General features: G+C 56.9%; 1 protein-coding gene across 2 annotated transcripts in view; it reads left to right on the top strand.

Moving 5' to 3' along the window:
- The window catches only part of MPPED1 (metallophosphoesterase domain containing 1), a 76,320-nt gene that overhangs the window by 12,805 nt on the left and 49,912 nt on the right, over positions 1–13,603 (top strand). For both annotated transcript variants that reach the window (XM_055328675.1, XM_055328674.1), the window contains exon 3: positions 7,995–8,176. In XM_055328675.1, coding sequence (XP_055184650.1) covers positions 7,995–8,176 — 182 coding nt within the window. The remainder of the gene's footprint in view (positions 1–7,994; positions 8,177–13,603) is intronic.

Genomic DNA, 13,603 nt, shown 5'->3' with positions numbered 1-13,603 from the left:
ACTTCAGGCCCACAGAGGCTCCTGGTGATGTCTGGGGGTGGCGAGTTCCAGCTGCCCCCTCTTGGTATTTGGGTTGGTGACTCCTGGGCTAACTCACGTTCCTCATTGTACAGCTGTGGAAACTGAGGCCCAGAGAGGGAAGGGGGCTTGCTCCAGGCTCCAGGCAGGTTGGGACCCTAGTTTTGGGCTGGCTGGCTTCCCTGACCACCACCCCTCCCTTTTGTCCGGACCCCCCCCACTTCTGTTGAGAAAGCAGGGAGGCTTTCCTGAGGGACCGGGGAGTCCTGCCGCCTGCCCCTTGGGGCTGATGGGGAATACCAGGGCTGTCCCAGCAGGGTACAGACCAGATCCCCTGGGACTGTGGGGAAGCTTCCCCCGCCCTGGGTGGTTTTCTGAGGTCTGGAGAGGCCAAGTGGCAGAGGGAAGCTCCTTGCATTCCTGGAAGACCCTTCTCCTCCTTTATCCTGGACTTCTTCCAAGGCCCTGAGCACCATCTCCAGGGAGCAGTGGTAACGTGGGGGCCTCATGGCCCTTGCTTTGGGGAGCCTGGAGAATCAGGCTCGTGCACAACTTTGGAGAGTGAGGCCAGGGACTTTTCACTCCCGGGCCAGGAGTTTGGGGGCAGGTGGCCGCTGCCCCTGGTGACTCTGTGTCTCCCTCAGGAACCAGCCCCTGGTGTAAAGGGTGGATGCGGAGAGATTCCTCATGGGAGGAAGGGCTCTGGATGGCAGGCGGGCAGCAGGCCTGGGGTGGGCTCCAGCACTGTCTTCCCTCGGTGCTCGCTTGGGAAAATGCTCATTTCTGTGGGGACTGAGGTCTGGTGTTGTCACTGGCTGCTGACTATTTTTTGTTCCCCATTTCTACTTGGGGAACCACCTCCTATTTCCATGTTGGGGCCAGATTGGCAGATTGGGTCTGGATGGAGGGTCCTGGTTTTCATTATTCGATTTCTGAGGGTGGGGGACCTTGAGGCCTGGTGGGGCTGCTGCAGGGAGGAAAGCCGTCTTCCCCAGCTTGGTTTTCTCTTTTGTCCAGGGGGTTAGTCCTCCCGGGCTGGGCGTGACCAGGCCTGAGGGCCCGGGATGCTGGGCCGGACTGCTGCCCCAGTGGGAACAGGCAAGAGCAGCTGGGTTGCAGGCAGAGCAAGTGGGGCTCCTGTGGCCTGTGCCCCTGGGCACCAGAGATAATACCCTGCAGCACCACGCAGGGCTGTCGCTTCCAGTGTCCCTGCCTGGACCCCACAGAACACCCAGCAGGCCCCAGCCCCAGAACAGAGCTAGGGGAACGGGGGAGGTCAGAAGGGAGGAGGGCTGGGTGGTGGAGGAAGGAGGAAGGACAGGAGAAGAGGACTTCTAGGTTGAGACCCAGAGGAGGCTGAGTGGGGGCAGCAGGCTGGGAGGGCTGGGGCACCGGGGCCTCTGAAAACTGCCCAGCCGGGAGGGGGGTTTCCCATGCAGGCCCCTGCAGGCCAGACTGGGTCCTGAGGCAGCGCAGTGAGCAAGCTCAGGAGAGAGGGGTGATGTCTCCCATTTAACCCACCAGCAGCTGTGGATTCAGGAAGTTTGTAAGCAGCTGCATAGCATGCTGGTTAGAAATGCGTGCTCTGAGCTCTCCTGCCCGGGTCTGAGCCCTGGCTCAGCCACTGACTTGTGCTGTGAATCTTGATGCCTCGGTGTCCCCATCTCTAAAATGCTGAGGACCAAGTAGGTAGATCCACACAGGGGGGCCAGGTAGCAAATGTTCAGTGTTGTTAGTCCACATGGGGCTGGGCTAGGTGCTTGGACTATGGGTCAGGGACAGAGCCCTGCCCACGCTGAGCTGACATTCCCGTGGGGCGGCAGATGGTTGGCACACATGTCACACAAGCGTGGAATAGCGTATGATCCTGGTGTTGTGGAGGAAATGCTTCCTGGCCTTCTGGGGTCACCCAGCTAGAGCACGGAGAGCAGATTCACCCCAGCCGGCCCCATTGCCATCTCTCCTGGCCTGGAGGAGTGGCTGCGTCCCGAGGCAGGGGTTCCTGGCTCCCGTTGGCAGTGGGGCTCAGGGGTTCAGGCAGTGCCCGGCGAAGAGCATGGGCTGAGCCCTGGTTCTGGGCTCCCGGTCTAGAGCTCCCTCACTGCCTGCTCAGGCCAGCCCGGTTCTGAAACACAACTTTACATAAAGTCGTGTGAAGCCAGGGCCATGCAGGGACTTGGGGGGCTGCTGCCTCCCACCCCCCTTCTTCCAGACTGCAGGCATCCAGCACGAGGGAAGCATGCGGGCTGCTGGCGGTGGCTGTGCAGGTTTCCATGGCGAGTCTCTGTTGAGGGAGAGACAGGAGGATGGATGCCGCTTCCTGACACGTGATTTATCACTGCCCTGGGCTTTGTCTCCAGGGTGAGGGAGCATGGGGGCCGTATTTAATAAATCCACAATTTATATTTAATAACAACAGTGACAACCCAAACATGGCCTCCGATTGAGCTGTGTGATTTATGTGGTTGCCCCCAGAGACCCGGTGGTGATGAGGCCGCCTTTGCCTGAGTAATGAATCTCTGGATCTGGGCCTCTGGGTTCAGGGCCCCAAGACCAAAGACCCCTCACCCTGAGAGCCCAGAAACCCTGTGGTGGTCTAGGGAGAGCCCTGGGTCTCTGCCCTGGGTGGCCTGGTGGCCCGGTGGCCGGTGAGAAGGCTTGATGGACGGGGTTATCCCGAGGGTCTGCCCTGGAGGTGCCTTGGGGGCTGGTGCCCGGCACAGTGACTCTTCCCTCTGGCCTTTAAATGGAATCCTGTTGGTGGACACTTGCGTCATCCCGGTTAAAGACCTCCAAGCACGGCTTGAGGAACGTAGCAGTGTGGCGGGAGGGTGGCTGGGGCCAGGCCTGGGGATGCCCCTGGTGTCCGGCTGCTGGACCTCCTAGCCGTGCTGGGTCTGGGCGCCGATCCCTCAACGGTGGGCTGTGGTCCCAGCCTGTCCTCACATCGAGAGGCCCCCAGGAGACAGTGGGGGTCAGCCTTGAGCCCAGGGAGGCCGAAGGGAGAAAGCAGGAGAGAAGACTAAGCCTAGAACATTCTGGGCCTCTTCCTGTCTCGAGTCCCTGCACATGCTGTCACTTCTGTGCTGTACCCCCACCCCCCACGCTTTGTCCTGCCAACACGGACTCATTCTTCAGATCTCACCCAGCTGTCACTTCCTCGGGAAGGCCCTCTGACGGCTCTTCAGACTGGATCCCTGCTTCCCTCGAACCCTGCCCCAGCTCTAGGGTCTCTCCCTGCCACCAGCATGGGGCTGGTCCCTGGAGCCTAGCACAGCGGGCAGATGGGAAGAAGAAAGAAAAGGGAGTGAGGATAAGGCAGGGAGTACGGCCCTGGAAGAGTGGGGGAGATCAGGGAGGGCTTCCCAGGGGCAGCGGCATAACCCCTGGGCTGGAAGGACCAGCCAAAGAAAGGCCCAGAGGAAAGAAGGAAGGGAGGCGTAGGACTCAGGAGGGCAGCTTGGTGGGGTCACCTCCGAACAGGGGCCTCGTGAAGAGAGCGCTGGGCAGCTCTGTGACTCTGAGCTGACTGGTCACTGCCCCTCCTCTGGGACTCAGTTTCCACACTGTAGAATGAGGGGATGGGATTAGCAGGCTCTGCTATTTTTTTTTAAGATTTTATTTATTTATTCATGAGAGACACACAGAGAGAGAGAGAGAGGCAGAGACCCAGGCAGAGGGAGAGGCAGGCTCCATGCAGGGAGCCCAAGTGGGACTCGATCCCTGGTCTCCAGGACCACACCCTGGGCTGAAGGTGGCGCTAAACCGCTGAGCCACCTGGGCTGCCCCAGGCTCTGCTATTCGGAAACACCGCGGCTGATGCCTGGTCGCATATCTGGATGTGTAGTTTGAACCTCATTGCAGGAGGAAGTCCTCTGCCCCCCACTTCTGGCCTTCAGAGCTCCCCATTTCCCTGGGAGTGGAGATGACAGAGGGGATGGCCTCTGGCTTCTGATGTCCGTGGGTTTTGGGTCCAGGAGCCGCACTTCCAGGGAGCCAGGGGCTCATGGGTGACAGAGCCCTGAGAACGGAGCCAGGGCCCAGGGAGCAGCTGCGGGGGGCACTCACATCCAGCTCTCCACCCCGAAGGTCCTTGAGTTTTCACACCTTCTCCAGGAGGGAGCAGGCTGTCCCCACCTTGGAGAGTGGCCTGGAGGCTGGGAGGGTCCAGGGCATGGAGAGGTGACCCCGTGAGGGTGCTGGCCTAGGTCTGGGCGCCAGAGGTTGTGTTCTCTCTTCTGTGCCCTTCCTGCCGCCGTGATCCCCGTGGGAGTACCCTGTGTTGGGCAGGGGAGAGGTGGTGACAGGTTTTAGGTCTCAGAGAGCTACAGGTGTCACTTCTCTAACCCCTGCAGAAATGTCACTGGAGAATAACCACTTTGCTTTGTTTTCTCCTGCACAGAAGGCATTGAGGTCAGATGTCCAAATTCCTGTTGTGAAGACCCAGGTTCAAATCAACTCTTTAACGTGCTAGCCAGGGCTTTGGATACGAGACTAACTTTTCCAACCTCAGTAACTTCCCAGGGTTGCCATGACTCAGGTGTTAGCCAGGGTTTGGCATGACAAGTGTCAGAAGCCCAATGTGAATCGTCTTAAGGATGAAGGAGAGTTTATTGGCTCACCTAGTTAGTGAAGAAGTCCATGTTTGGATCCAGCTTCAGATACAGCAGGATCTAGGGGTCAAATTATGCTGTCAAGCTCTCCTATTTTCTTGGATGATCTCTCTCTCTCTTCCTTTTTCTTTCTTTCTTTCTTTCTTTCTTTCTTTCTTTCTTTCTTTCTCTTCTTTCTTTCTTTCTTTCTTTCTTTCTTTCTTTCTTTCTTTCTTTCTTTCTTCCTTCCTTCCTTCCTTCCTTCCTTCCTTCCTTCCTTCCTTCCTTCCTTCCTTCCTTTCTTTCTTTCTTTCTTTCTTTCTTTCTTTCTTTCTTTCTTTCTTTCTTTCTTTTTCTTCCTTTCTCTTGACTCTTGTTCTTCTTCACTTCTGAACACTTCCAGTCTGGGTTTCTGGGAGCTCCGTGAGGGGATCTTGGTGGGTATCCTGTCCACAGGCATATCCCTTGTGCGTAGCAGGGGCCTGGCCTTTGGGAGGCACTCAGTAAGCATTTGTCCACAGGTTGACTGAATGAAATGAGCTGGAACTGGAAATAGTCCAGCCGGGGGTGAGTTCTGGAACCAAAAACCAGCTTCAAATTGCAGCTCCACTAATCTCCATGGCTGAGATCCTGGTCGAATGTTTTCTTAGCCTCAGTGTCCTCATCTGTGAAATGGGCACACTCATAGTACCTTGCCTGCCTGGTCATTGTGAGTGTGAAGACAGTGATTGCATGTCTTGCACTTACCGGATGACCAGCTCTCGATCTCTGGGAAGCATCAAGCACCCGTCTCATGACTGTTTGTTATTATTTCAAGGTTGAGCATTTGTTACAAGCCAAATAGCTGGAGGACTCTGCAGGGAAGTGAGAGTCTGTATTTTTTTCCTGGGGATTATTAGGTTTGCATCCTCACTGAGCTCAGTAGCCTCGGGGTGGAGGGAAATAAGCACGCAGTTAATTAAAGAGCCTGGGCTCCAGCAGCGGGCTAGCCCAACTGGAGCCCTGAAACTCGGGCTGCTCTTGGCTGGCTGATGGCAGGTGAGGCTGAGGCCTGCTCAGGCTCCTTGCTGAGGGGTTCATGGGAGGACAGGTTGTTGGGACCAGAGGCGGCTCTGGAGGTGGCATCTTGCTCCCTGTCTCTCTCTTCTTCCTCTCTCTTGTCTTTTTGTGCCTCTGTCACCTTGTGGCATGCCCACAACCTCAGTGTGTATAGGGGTGAATAAATGAATGAGTGAATGAATCTGATTGGCTCACTCATGTTCCTATGCCAGGACAGGAGCCCAGTGGCGATCGGCTGCCCTTGGTCCAGGCCATTGTGCTGGGGCAGGCAGGATGTACAGGTGATCACAGGCCTGGTACCTGCCACACCGTCTGTCAGAGGGTCAGGGGCGGGGAGGAGGGAAGGGAGAGAGGGATGGGAGGGAGATTTTAGCTCCCAGACCAGCTCAGGTCCTACCTTCTCCAGGAAGCTTCTAGGGGGCCCCTCTCTGGGTTTGGGCCTTCTCTGGCTCCCAGCTTCTCTATCGCCCAATCAAAGCTGGTGGCCTTACTGTCACTGCCTGGCCAAGTCTGTCTCCACCATCAGGCTGTGATCTCGTGGCCTGGGATCAGGCTGGGCTCATCCCCCAGCACTGAGCCCCAGGCTGGCCCACAGTGGGTGGGAGGAATGTGCTGGGCTGAATGAATGCATGGATGCATGGATGCAGAGCAAAGAGGAAGAGCGCCCAGGGCCTTCTTGCTGGTCACTATCCGAGTCAGGGAATCTTCCTCTTCTCCCTGGTCATGCCCTGCTCTGACCTGTGAGGGGGTCTAACCTGCCTTGACCACCCCCCTCAAGGGCCAAGCCTGCGTCCTCCCGTCCGGGCACCGTGATAGACGCAGAGAGGCTGGCTTGGCGCCTCCGACTGTGGTGGATAGAGCGTGCTAATGCTCCCTGCACATTAGCATGCTGAACCCACGTCTCTCGTAAGGTGTTAATTAAATTTCTTCGAAGTATATTGTCTGAAAAAAAAAAGGATAATTAGAAAGATGTCTTTAAAAGTATTTATGTAACTGATATGGTACCGCTTTTGGTTTGCCGCATAATTAGATTTAAACACAACTCCTCGAGCGGCATACTCATTTGCAGAGAGCTGCTCGTTGAAATGTCATTGCGTTGTTTTTAAGAGTTTGGAGCCTGGCGAAATCATTCAGCTGAGGAAGCTGAGCGTGGTGGGGGGAGTACTGCACTGGGAAGCACAGAGCTGGGTTCTTGTCCCTCAGTCTACCTTTATTCCCTGAGACGCCCGGGGCCACTTGCTCGGTGTCTTCGTCTGCAGAGCCAGAGGGCTACGATGGGCTTCCCGGAGCAAGAAGTTAACATTTCTGTGGCTCTTTTAACTTTCTGATAGTTTTTGCTTCGTGAGGTAGCTCCATTTTACAGGCAGGCAGAGCAAGGCCAAGCAGAAGGTCACACATTAGCGGTAAGTGGGAGAGCTGGGGTTCGAAGCCTGGTCTTCTGGTTCCAGGATACTTTTCCTACACATCCCTGGAAAACCCTTGTTTTTTTGTTTTGTTTTTGAAGCTTTTATTTACTTAGAGAGAGAGAGAGAGACAGAGCACGAGTAGGGGGTGGGGAGAGGGATGAGCAGACTCCATGCTGAGCAGGGAGCCGACTTGGGGCTCAATCCCAGGACACTGGGATCATGACCCGGGCCAAAGGCAGATGCTTAACCAGCTGAGCCACCCAGGTGCCCCTGGAAAGCCCTTGTTTTAAAAATGATGGGACCATCTCAGATTTTCGAAGAGCCGCTGCCTACCTTTCGTGCCTTGGTTTCACGTGCTCCCGTGAAATCCCTGCTTTTACACGGGGCTCTCCCTGGATGCTGTGTGTGCTCCGCACACGCTGGGGCGGGGGGGGTGTCAGTTCCTTCACTAGGACCAGAGGCTGTAGCCCTTGCATTCTTGATGGGGCTGATGGCACCCCTGAGGGGCGAAACTGGCTTTTGGGGGGTGAGAAAAGCTTATTCTTCTTATTATAAAGCCCAGATAGACAAACAGTGAGTGCACGAACAGATAGAGAGCTTTCTGTGGTGTTAAAAATCTCCTGGGAGGGGAGCAAATAGGGAAAAAACATCTAAAAAGGCCCTGCAAGGGGTGATAGGAAGGAGGGTTAGCTGTCACAATCACACTGCGCCCACCTCCGTGGGCCCTCCGAGGGCCCCATGTTACAGAGGGGACACTGAGGCCCAGGGGACACCTGTTATTGCCCAGCTAGCAAGCTGGAGAGTTGGCGCTCAGACCCCTGAGGGTTCAGGGTGGATGGGGTCTGAGCCGACGGGGCTGAGTTGCAGCTTCGGCCACGGGCCAGACACAGAGCACCTGCAGTGTCTTCTCTCCCTGCAGGGTGGACCCCGTGCCTCACGATGCCCCCAAGCCTCCTGGCTATACCCGCTTCGTCTGTGTGTCTGACACCCACTCAAGGACGGACCCCATCCAGATGCCCTACGGCGACGTGCTCATCCACGCCGGTGACTTCACGGAGCTGGGGCTCCCGAGCGAGGTGAAGAAGTTCAACGAGTGGCTTGGTAGGTGCTGGGCAGGAGGTGGCCTTGCTCTGCTGCCCCGCGAAGCCCTCCCTGTCCTCCCACTCTGTCACACCTCGCCATCTCCTACCCTAGCACTCGATCCTTTTGGCCTGGGAGATGCCCCCCGAGGGGCTTTTGCCCAGGTTTGTTAACGTCTGCTTGCGTGTCTAGCCCCCCGCACGCCCCCGTGCCTGGTACAGGTAGGTGTTCCATAAGTAATTGGTGAATGAATGATCAAATGTGTGAATGAATGAATGACTCTCTGGGAATGGCGATGCCGGGGCGGGCACTCGGCCATATGGACCACCCACCGCCATGGTGCCGGCTTCCCCTGGGAGGGGGCCTGGCTGCCAGCAGGGGGCCTCTGCAGGCTCCCCCAGGGGCAGGTGTTGGTGGGGGCTGCAGAGCGCTGTCCCACGCAGTGGGCGATGCTGGGCGGTGATTTATAAGCACATCCCCAGGGAATTGTCTTCAGCTTTTTGCTTTCTTTCCAAACAAAAGAGATAGAAATGTGGAGCACCCCCTGGGAGAAGTGGCTTGCTTGGAATCCAGAGAAACCTCAGAGGGGGTTTGTCTCTGCCGGGGCCTGGGGGTCAGATGGAGGGCCCCCGGTGGTCCTCGCTACAAGCTTCCGGGCTTGGAGGTGTGGGTGCAGAGCCGGCCACCTCCGTGCCCAGCCTGGCCTGCTGGCCCGCCAGCCGGTCCCACCCCCCGGGTCCCTCCCGCTGCACTGTTGGCTGGGAGCTTCGTGAGCAGAGGGCCAGGAGCGACGCGGGGAGGCTGCAGTGAGCGAGAGGCCTGGCTCTGCCAGTCGAGACAAATATTTACAAGCAAGGCCTTCCCCTCTGCTTGGCAGGCTTGGAGCTTTAAATATTGATTTTTCAAATGGGAAATTCTGATCAAGTGCCTTGCTTGGGCTGAAACGTGTGAAGGCCCGGGTGGGAGAGAGCAGAGAGCTCGTGCAGGCTGGGTCTGCCACCGGCTCCTACTTGGCCCCGTGCTGCCTCCTAGGAAGGGAGCCTTGCTGACATCTCACCCCCCGGCTGTGGGTCCCCAAGGATGTGAGGCTGCGCTTGACTGAGCCAAGACTCTGTGTCCGAGGCAGATGCCAGGCTCCCACTGTGGGCCAGACCCAGTGTGTCGCTTTATTGTGTCTCCTTGCATGAATGAATGGGCGAATGAATGAATGGATGAATGAATGACTCTGGGAACGGCGATGCTGGGGTGGGCACTCAGCTGTGTGTACCGGCATAAGTGACTTTTGGGAACCAGGTGAATTTGGGGACAGGGGCTGTTTTTGTCCCAATGAGGCAGTAGAGGATGTCGACCGAGGTTTTCAAGGGTGGGGACCGTTTCCGACGAGCCCCGGCCCCCCACGAGGTCCCATCCCCTGCAGTGGCTGAACGCACCCCACAGCTACCCATGTGGTAGGGACAGTGCCACGTGCTGTTGGTGCAGGGAAGGGGGCAGCTGAGGCCAGGCGTGTGGCAGGCATGAGAGGAGTCGCCGTGCACTGTGGCCGGTGTAAGGGGCACTGTGGGTGAGGGCCCTGGAAAAGACGGCTGGGCCGGCCACGACTCTGAGCCTCGGGAGAACTGGGGGCCCAGGGGTCCAGGACCGTAAGGTGGGCATTTTAGAAAGAGGCTCTACCTGCCTCTTCACGGAAGTCAGAACAATGTGCCACGGGAATTGGGGGGGGGGTCTTCATAATTTGCACCTGGAGCTGGATTGATCTATTTGCCTGGCTCGTGGTGAGTGAGGAGTGTGAGCTTACAGAGGGGTCTCCCTTTCAGAAAGGGTTCCTTTCCTCCAGGCTTTTCCCCTTTGCTGCCTCAAAGTGTTTGCTGATGCCAAGGCCTATCATTCATGTGGGGTGGGGTCGGGGGGCTCAGACCCAAGAATGGGGAGCCCCTCTTCTACTTGACCGAGAGGTAAGGAATTCGCACATGAGTGAACATTTAAATAGGAGTGGACTTTTTGGGGACCTGCCTGTTTTTTATTTTATTTTTTTAAAGATTTTATTTATTTACTCATAAGAGACACAGAGAGAGAGAGAGAGAGAGAGAGAGAGGGAGGGAGGGAGAGAGAATGAGGCAGAGACACAGGCAGAAGGAGAAACGGGCAGAGGGAGAAGCAGGCTCCATGCAGGGAGCTGGATGTGGGACTCGATCCTGGGTCTCCAAGGTCACACCCTGGACCGAAGGTGGCGCTAAACCGCTGAACCACCTGGGCTGCCCTGTTTTACAAGAGTACGACTCAGCCTCCGTGGGCTGGCAGTCCGGGTCTCCCGGGATGTGATCGTGGCTGAGGGCTGGGTGGTGCACGCATTAGGTCCACGTAGGTTCATCCACCTGGGCAGGTGTGCTTTTTTAGACAGCTAGTGTTTGATGAATGGTAATATGTGCCAGGCACTGTTCTATGCCCTTTGGGTGTGTCATCAGATCATTTAATCCTCCCGGCAACAGAATGAGGCAGGAAGTGTTATCGTCCCCATTTTGTAGAGGAGAAAACTGAGGCCCAGAGAAGGGAAGTGACTCATCCAAGGCCACGCAGATAGTAACCCTGGCGGTTAGTTGGGCTCCGGAGCTCAGCTCTTGCTCACCTCCATCTCCTTTCTTGTTCTTCTTATGGTGAAATCTCTCTGATCCAATGTAAAGGTGTAGACGTCGCCATGTGGGGCAAGATGTCCTGGGTCTGCTTCCTGCCCAGGTAATGACAGAAGCCACATGACCTCTCTGAGCTTCAGTGGCCTCATCTTAGATGCCGGGAGCCAGGCTCCTGTTGCCCTGCCTACCTCTTTGGAGGTAGGTTGTTTGCAGGCTCCCTTAGAGTGGAGGAATTGATCGGGTCTTGTAAACTGTGAAGTGCTGCTACATGGTACAGTGGCCACCGTGAGCTGGCATTTCCCCCCTGGGGTGGAGACAGGGGTCATGGGCGGGTCCCACAGGACAGGGGACATCTGGTCAGGAGGTTGAGCCACGGGGGAAGTTGCAGAGCAGTTTGTGCAAAGTTTGTGGAGTTTGTGGGAATCGTTGCTGTATGTTCTCAGCTATGTCTGCAGTTTACACACACGTGCACACACGCATGCACGCACACACACAGAGGAACGACCAGAAGGAAGGACTCATTCAGCCATTCAGTCTGCTTCACTGAGAACCCACCACGTGCCACCTGTGTCACGGGCTCTGGGGTGACATGGGGCGGGAGGCACCGAGCAGGCTGGCATTCTGGTGATGGGGACACAATTGCATCTGGGGAGGCAGGCTCGGGCTCACATAGGCCTGTGGGCCGGACACTGGAGTTTGGGGTTGATTCTAAGTGTGATGGGGATTTTGGGAGGTTTGTGTGTGTGTGGGGGGTGACCTTTAAAAACATGTTCAAAGGCCTGGACTGCAGAGTTAGAGTGGAAGCAGGGAGGCCAGAGAGGACAAAGTCTCTGGAATGTTCCAGAACTGATGTCTGAGCAGGAGGATCATGGGAGATTTTCCTCTTTGTGGTTTTCTCTCTCCTCCATCTCGATTTTCTGTAGGGAGCATGTGTTATTCTGCTGGCATCGTGTGGAGGCAACAGTAAGATCTTATTTATTTATTTATTTTTATCTTATTGTTTTTAAAGAAATCTTGGCCTCTCCAGTATCTGGTACAGAGTGTGTCCCAGGATGCGGGTGGGTCCTGGTGTCACCTCACCCAGCCACTCTGGAGGTCTCCTGAAGCCCTTCCCTAGGCCAGCAGGGTCCCACCCACCTCACGGCCCCACTGGCCCAGGCTCTTCTCCCCGGGTAAGAAAGTTATGGGTTTGAAATTCACAGCCGGCTTCTTCCTTGTTCATTGATGTCATGGAAAACATTTAAAATCATATTCCAGGGGCCACCCCCGGATGGACAAGAGGAGATTTAAGAACTTAATAGAGGCCTTCTTTATAAATCAAGTTTAGGCGCCTAACTGGAGGCGTGTGGCTAAATTCAGGCTGACTCTAATTTGCGGCAGGTGCACTGCCCTGGGCTTGGCTGTGAGTGGTGCCCATGTTTTGCCCACTTGCAGGGTTCTGTGGGAATGAGTTCATTGGAGTGGGTGGCATTGGGGGGTGACCGGGTTCTCCTGAGACCATTAATATCTTTCCTGTTGGCCATTAGTAGACCAAATATATTCATGAAATAGAAATGCCAGCTTGATTTGTAAATGTTCCAGCGAACAGCTAAAAAATTGCTGGGGACAGGCTTTTTTTTGGCTATGAAGAGTGAAAGGAAGGGCAAAACTGGCTGAAAATGGATGAGAATGTGCTAGAAGCTCCTTGCTCCTCCACAGCCAATGATCTCAGTGTCACCCGAGCCGCACTGGCTGACTGCAATCCTTCCTTGTTCCCCACTCTTGGCTCATGCTCTCCTGTGAGTGGGGAGTGTTCCCCCTCCGGAGTCTGGCCCACCCCCGGCGTCTGGGAAGCCTGCCCCACCCCCTTTGGCAGCACCGGTCGCCCTTCCCACTGTGCACTCAGAGCTCCCCATTCAGGCCCTGGTGGTGGCCCTCCCTTCGTGGCAGGAAATTTGTGCCTTCGTGCCCCTGTCCCCCCCAGACTGTCGGTCCCTGGTGGGTAGGGCTGAGCTTCATCCCCAGCAGCGGCCAGCACTGGGCCCTGGACGGAGGCTGTGGGTTTGGGATGACTGGAGTGAGAGGCACCCTGGTGCAGCGGGAGCCCGTCCCTGTGTCCCCAGCAGGGCGGTGTGCAGCGGACTACCTGCCGCTGGGTGGGAACTGCAGTAAGAGGGGCTCAGAGGAGGGCAGGGCCGCGATGCAGAAGGGTATGAGCTCTGGCTGTCACAACACTGGAACTTAGGGTGAGTCTGAGGAGACCCAGAGTCGGAGGCTGAGTTGGGGTCTCCACGATGAGGCCAGGAGCTGAGGCCCCCAGGGATCTGGAACCCAACCAAGGAGGGCCACGTGGAGATGTGGGGTCCCCCGAGGCCAGGGGTGCTGAGGACAGGAGGAGAGGTTGAGCCCCAGTAGCACCTACCTCCCAGGGTGCTGGCTGACCTGGACCTTGACACCATGCACACTTGACCCCGGGTGCAAACACCGGGCCCTTGGCTCTGAGTGGCGGCCGTGCCCTCAAGACCTGTCAGCGTATGAGCCGATTTGCCCAGCGCCACGGGGCTCGCTCGCTGACTAGTGGGTGCCGGGCTGGCCTCCTCAGCCCCAGCCAGGAGAGGCCTGCAGCCTTGTAGCCCTCACTCCACCCCCAGCTCCCCGGCCTCAGCCCCTGCCCAGCCCTGGGAGTGAGCCCCGAGGCTGCTGGCGCCGTGTCCTCACCTCTCCTCTCCTCTCCTGGCTTCTTCTCCGGCCTGGACGCCGCCCCGTCTCCCTTGGGTTCTGCTGCTGCAGAGGAGAGCCGTCCTCTCGCACTGCCCCGTGTCCGCCCTGTCTGTTCCTTGTA

Source organism: Nyctereutes procyonoides, unplaced genomic scaffold, assembly GCF_905146905.1.
Source record: "Nyctereutes procyonoides isolate TBG_1078 unplaced genomic scaffold, NYPRO_anot_genome, whole genome shotgun sequence".
NCBI lineage: Eukaryota > Metazoa > Chordata > Mammalia > Carnivora > Canidae > Nyctereutes > Nyctereutes procyonoides.
Note: the sequence above shows the minus strand (reverse complement) of the source record. Positions and strands in the feature narration are given on the sequence as shown.